This window comes from Temnothorax curvispinosus, unplaced genomic scaffold, assembly GCF_003070985.1.
Source record: "Temnothorax curvispinosus isolate PA1 unplaced genomic scaffold, ASM307098v1 QBEX01004335.1, whole genome shotgun sequence".
Taxonomy (NCBI): domain Eukaryota; kingdom Metazoa; phylum Arthropoda; class Insecta; order Hymenoptera; family Formicidae; genus Temnothorax; species Temnothorax curvispinosus.
The window spans coordinates 1,456-2,773 of NW_020214115.1; the positions used below are offsets into that span (position 1 = coordinate 1,456).

The 1,318-nt window shown below is 44.0% G+C and overlaps 1 protein-coding gene across 1 annotated transcript in view; it reads right to left on the reverse strand.

Moving 5' to 3' along the window:
- The window catches only part of LOC112453436 (uncharacterized protein DDB_G0290685-like), a gene marked incomplete at its 3' end in the record, with an annotated part of 3,368 nt that overhangs the window by 1,400 nt on the left and 650 nt on the right, over positions 1–1,318 (reverse strand). Inside the window, exon 2 of the mRNA XM_025014227.1 lies at positions 17–995. Coding sequence (XP_024869995.1) covers positions 17–995 — 979 coding nt within the window. The remainder of the gene's footprint in view (positions 1–16; positions 996–1,318) is intronic.

A 1,318-nucleotide genomic window follows, 5' to 3' on the forward strand; every position in this document is an offset into this window, starting at 1 on the left:
GCGCTGTTTCCTCCACCGCCACCTTCGGCTGAATTGTTGTTTCCATCCCCAGCATTGGGTGCGCTATTTCCTCCATTGCCACCTTCGGCTGAATTGTTGTTTCCATCCCCAGCATTGGGTGCGCTATTTCCTCCATCGTCACCTTCGGCTGAATTGTTGTTTCCATCCCCAGCATTGGGTGCGCTATTTCCTCCATCGCTACCTTCGGCTGAATTGTTGTTTCCATCCCCAGCATTGGGTGCGCTATTTCCTCCATCATCACCTTCGGCTGAATTGTTGTTTCCATCCCCAGCATTGGGTGCGCTATTTCCTCCATCGCCACCTTCGGCTGAATTGTTGTTTCCATCCCCAGCATTGGGTGCGCTATTTCCTCCATCGTCACCTTTGGCTGAATTGTTGTTTTCATCCCCAGCATTGGGTGCGCTGTTTCCTCCATCGCTACCTTCGGCTGAGTTGTTGTTTCCATCCCCAGCATCGGGTGCGCTATTTCCTCCATCGCCACCTTCGGCTGAATTGTTGTTTCTATCCCCACCATTGGGTGCGCTATTTCCTCCATCGCCACCTTCTGCTGAATTATTTCCATTTCCGTTGTTTAATGCGTTGTTTCCCTCGCCATTGTTTTCTTCGCTACTTTTAGATGTACTTTTACTTTCTTCGCTATTTTCAGATGTGCTTTTACTTTCTTCGCTACTTTCAGATGTGCTTTTACTTTCTTCGCTACTAGATTTGCTGTTGTCTTCATCATTAGGTTCAGTAGTAGTCGTGCTTGGAGCAGGTGTTGTTAAAATGCTTTTTGCATAACCTTCCACGCGTACATGCATTCCTTCCCCGCGCTTTCCTATTACGAACATTACTACTTTTGTTTGACTAAGTTTCTTTGGTACAACTTTTGTCTGTTGATCTCTTAAATTTGTGATTTTAACAAAAGTGAGATATCCATTTTTTGGGGCACTTACACCGATCGTTGCTATCATGGATTTCCCAGAAATGGAAGGCTATAATATATAAATAGGAATTAATAGTATTAATAATATTATTGGTAGACATGAATGTCATTATTTGGTTATTTAAGTTTAAATATCTGGAAATCAATCAGCGATAAAATTCACGAATAAATTGATACAGTGAATGTAGCTGTGCATAGTGCTCTAGTATTTTGTCTTACCATTATTTTGTCGTAGGGCCAAAGCACATATGACAGTCGTAGTCGTGGACGTAAGACGTAAGTAACGCACAAGCTTTGGCGTATCCTGATCTGTCAGGTCGGGGGTCGGGGACTACGACCGTCGTATATCGCTACGCCATGTTATGTGCTTTG